This window comes from Glycine soja, chromosome 12 (assembly GCF_004193775.1).
Source record: "Glycine soja cultivar W05 chromosome 12, ASM419377v2, whole genome shotgun sequence".
Lineage (NCBI taxonomy): Eukaryota > Viridiplantae > Streptophyta > Magnoliopsida > Fabales > Fabaceae > Glycine > Glycine soja.
In genome coordinates, this window is record NC_041013.1 from 2,817,036 (window position 1) to 2,821,453 (window position 4,418).

The 4,418-nt window shown below is 30.7% G+C and overlaps 1 protein-coding gene across 1 annotated transcript; it reads right to left on the bottom strand.

Moving 5' to 3' along the window:
* Nucleotides 1–749: 749 nt before the first annotated feature.
* Nucleotides 750–2,565, bottom strand: LOC114380268. The gene is made up of 4 exons (XM_028339273.1): nt 1,937–2,565; nt 1,612–1,749; nt 1,348–1,489; nt 750–902 (listed from the first exon to the last, which is right to left on the bottom strand). The coding sequence occupies exons 1-4, from the start codon at nt 2,563–2,565 to the stop codon at nt 750–752; spliced, it is 1,062 nt and encodes a 353-aa protein (XP_028195074.1).
* Between the last annotated feature and the right edge of the window lie 1,853 nt (nt 2,566–4,418).

Below are 4,418 nucleotides of genomic sequence, written 5' to 3' on the forward strand. Positions count from 1 at the left end.
TTTGCACCATTTTAGTACCAGCTTCCAAAGAGCAAAACACCCCTTTGACTCAACATTAATTGTGAATACTTCAAATGGGAAAAAAAATCTTTGGACTCAACAAGCACAATTTTAAAAGGGATGCAGTAGTATTAAATTAGCAGCTGTGGCCCCAGACAACGGTGAGCCTTTGACTTAGTATAGTATAGGGTATATACCACAACTCCAGGCGCTGACTAAAATCAAACGATGATGCCAGATAGATAAGTAACACAAACTGATGTTAAGTAATTTGAACTTTCGCAGCGACAAACAGCGACATAACTAGAAATGGAAATAAAAAACGACATGACACATTAAATATATATTCCCTGAGCTTAAAAGTTAAAAAACAAGTTAAGCATTAATTGGTACAAGGCTACAAGCCTGTGCATACAACACATACGAATCAGAATTCACCAACAGAGTAATATGTATTCTAGACTCACTGAACTGAAACCATCTTCATTCTTTCTTCCCCAAAAGGAAGGGTGGACCCCACCACATAACCTAGGTCATTAGATCAAGTGGCCAGGCTCCACCCAACCCATTCGTGGAAACTCTTCCAAATCACACAACAGAAATCAAATTACATGGTACTACCAAAATACTACTACCATTAACAGAAGACCTAAATGGCTAAACAGAAATAAAAGATGGTAACAAAAACAACAAGGAAACGAAACCAACATCAAGCTTTGTCGTCAAACACCCTCTTGAAGCTTGCATTTTCAAACATGTTGACGCTTCGTAAGATTCCCTATAGTCCTTTGCTCTCCCTTGTTTACACCATCACAAGGTGGGCTAAAGGACACCGGCAGAACGTCCTCGGACTCATATGGAAAGTTCATAGTTGCGAAGTGTTCCTCCAATTGTTCCTTCCCCTATATTATCACGCAATAATTTAGCTCTTTATATTTCGGTTAACAGAGACAACTAGTATAATATAAGAAATCCTAATCAAAGCCGAAATTAATTAACAAAGCAACAATAACACTAACTGATTATAAATTTAGTCCTTGTACTTGAAATCATTTTTCTTTTGAACAGTCCCGTCCATTATAAGAAGTATCATTGTGTTAAATTAACTTGACACTCATTTTCGTTTAAAATGAAATTTGTTATTTAGGTCTTTACGTAAAAGATACTCTAACTCCGCAATTAATTCATGATTTTTCTTCGAAAATGTAAGGGTTTTTTTGCAACCAAAAAGCAATGTCATAATCAGGTGTTGGAAAAAATATAACAATTTAACCTAACAATAACATGAAATAATGGTTTAATAGAAACAATGATGATTGAGTCAAATCATTGTCTATGTGACCATACTTGCAAACGTGCAGAAACCACATCACGTATCTTGTTAGACTGGAACAACTCCCATTTCAAATTGGAGGCTGTCTTAAGAAACTTCCGAGCTGCCTGGGGCTGAGTGAAGTTCACAAAAGCGTAACCCTTGTTCATCCTAGTTCTGCAAAGTATGAAAATAATCATCAATCAGCAGTTTCCACACACATACACAAGAAAAAGAGAGAGAGAGAGAGAGAGAGAGAGAGAGAAAGGCTAGCTAAACAAAAGGAATACGAAGCGTACTTGAAATCAATGGGCAAATAAACGAAATCAAAAGCTAAACCAATGGGTTCTTCGTCTTTCCCCTTGAAAGCTGCCTCTTTATCTCCACGATTCACCTTCAGACAATGATCTTCTAGAAAATCCACCAGCAATTCTCGGCTGCGCAAAAGAAAATGAAACAAACAAAATTTCCTTTTTCAAAAAAAAAAAAAAAAACTAAGCGCAAGAATCAAAAAAATTTCAAGCAATCACAAGTTTTAATGAATGATTACACGGTTTCCCATAAACAAAAGGTTCATTGAATGAGAAACTGGGAATACGAAGAGGGTATTGACAGAAAACATACGTGTATTTGCTGGGAATATTTCTGATCATTACAGTGGTTTCGCCATCCCTAACTGGCAACGAGAGATTAAAACGATTCCTCTTGGGAAAACCCCTGAAGGGTTGTTCATCATCTGGTTGCCTAAAAACCTTTCGGTTCCTCAAAAAGTCAACATTTTTGCGTTGACCATTTTCTTCCACCTTCTTTCTCGGTGGGTAACTCTTCTGTCTCCAACTCTCAGCAGAACGGCGGCCATTAATGTAAGCATTCAAAGCTTGCTTCTTTACAAGTCCTATCGAACCACCACCAGTTTTGGGTTCGGCTAGTACCACTTGATCCTTCTTCTGGTGCACTGCATGTGCTTCAACGGGGTTAGAATCAGAATCATTTTTTATGTTATGAAAACGAGTTTGTTGATGAGCTTCTAGCGCTAATGGAATGGAAGGTGGTGGTGGAAGTGTTAAAGTGGGATAATAAAAGAAAGGGTTAGGATGTCGTGAGGGAAATAAAGAGAACACTGAGAAGTGGCCGTGATGAGGAAATAAGGAAGTGGGACAAGCAAGGGGTTGCAGTTGTTGTTGCTGTTGCTGAAGCTTGTGGTTGTGGCTTGGTAGATATTCCGGTGCTTCTGGATTTAATAGAGAAACCATGGTTGGAGAAGAAGAAGGAATAGAAATCAGAAGAAGTGTTTTTCTTGTTCTTGTTAACCAGAGAAGGGAAATGCAGCAGCAGAAATAATAAGATTGATGATTATATAAATGGCTTCTCTGATTAGACAGAAAATAGTAGCTAAATGACTGTTGAACGAATGATTTGCACTTACGAATAAAAATAAAAGATTTTTTTTAATTAAAATAGAATATAAAAAATATGAACTAAAAAAATATAAATTTTTTGTTTAGTATCCATTTTTTCCTCCCACCACAAACACACCATTACAATCACATTAGTGTCCCTCTTTTTATATTGTGGTGCTAATTCCTACTTCGGAGTTCAGCACTTCCTATATTTTAACTCTTTATACTAATTAATTATGTTTTTGTGGCTATTAGTTAATTAGTAATTATGTTATTGTTAAAATATCAAATTTTCTTTTAAATACTCTAACACTATGTTTAGTTGATAAAAAGAAAAAAATACAAGAAAAAAAAATAAGATAGCTTTTTAGTTATTTAGGAAGAAAGAAAGATAAATATATTTTTTCTCTTATTTAATTAGAAAGAAAGTAACAAAGAAGAAAAAAATATATTTATAAAAATGATACAAATATTCTCAAATAAAAATGAGATATAATACAAAGAATCAAAATATAAAATATTAAAAAAATATTTAAACTTATTATATTATTATGTTAATTATATTAACTAAATTTAAAAATATTTCTTTTAAGACACAAATCTAACACATCATTCTTACATATAATCAATTAATTTTTTATAATTAATAAAAAAAATAAGACTATCCACTAAAATATTTTTTCTATATTCTTTCTGTTTTTATTCTAATCTTCTTCTTATTTTTTTTCTAAATCACATTGAAGATTGAAATATATACGATATGGTATTTGAATTTGGTAAATATAATTCAAATTTCAAAATAATATAGTTTGGTTGTATAAGACTGTAGAGAAATTTATTTTATTAATGCAAATAATAATTTTGGAAATAAAATAATTATTAATTATAAATAAAAATTAAAAATTTGCCAGACTTAATAAGCATGAAAAAAATCATTATCTTTTGTAAAAAAAAAATGAAAAAAAAACCTTATATAAATGTCCTTATTTAAGAGTAAAGGCTTAAATTAATAATATGAATTGGAGCTCTTTCTAAAGTCAGTTATTTTATAAGATAAAATAAGTCATTTCAATTGGTAGATAGAAAATTAACCATATATCATTCAGTCCAACTTCTATCTAGAAAGTCAATCGTATAGGTTCTATCCCAAGTGAGTCACCACACCACCTTAACAAAAACATAATCCTTCAATGTAAAGTCACATATTGTTTCAATGTAAAGTCATATATTGTTCAATGCGAGTGTTTTAGTTTTAATTTTTTTATAATTTTATTTTTTTAAAAATGAATAATTAATTGTAATTATAATTATAATTTGATTTTAACTTCAAACTTTTGATATACTGTATCAAACTGAATATGTCTTTCTTTTTTAAATACCTTGAATTTTTGTCGTTGTTGAGTAAATACACTGAATTCTAACATCGCAGTAATAATTATCGATCCTAATTAAAATTGTTTAGCAAATATTATAAATCTAACTACAACAAATTAGCCTTAGGTTTTATTTTTATTTTTAGTCCATAAGCTTCAAAACATTGTGTTTTAATAGTATTAATGAAGTTACAATTTAAAATAAAATAAACTACTCTTTTAATCTTATACCACCAAAATATATTATTTTGAAATTTAAAATATATTTTCTAAATTCATATTATATATATATATATATATATATATATATATATATATTTCAATTTTCAATGT

Coding starts and splice junctions, on each gene's coding strand:
- LOC114380268 (XM_028339273.1), bottom strand. CDS start 2,565: ATGGTTTCTCTATTAAATCCAGAAGCACCGGAATATCTACCAAGCCAC. Junction 1,750..1,936: donor AATATTCCCAGCAAATACAC/GTATGTTTTCTG, acceptor TCTTTTGCGCAG/CCGAGAATTGCTGGTGGATT. Junction 903..1,347: donor TGGTTTCTGCACGTTTGCAA/GTATGGTCACAT, acceptor GTGATAATATAG/GGGAAGGAACAATTGGAGGA.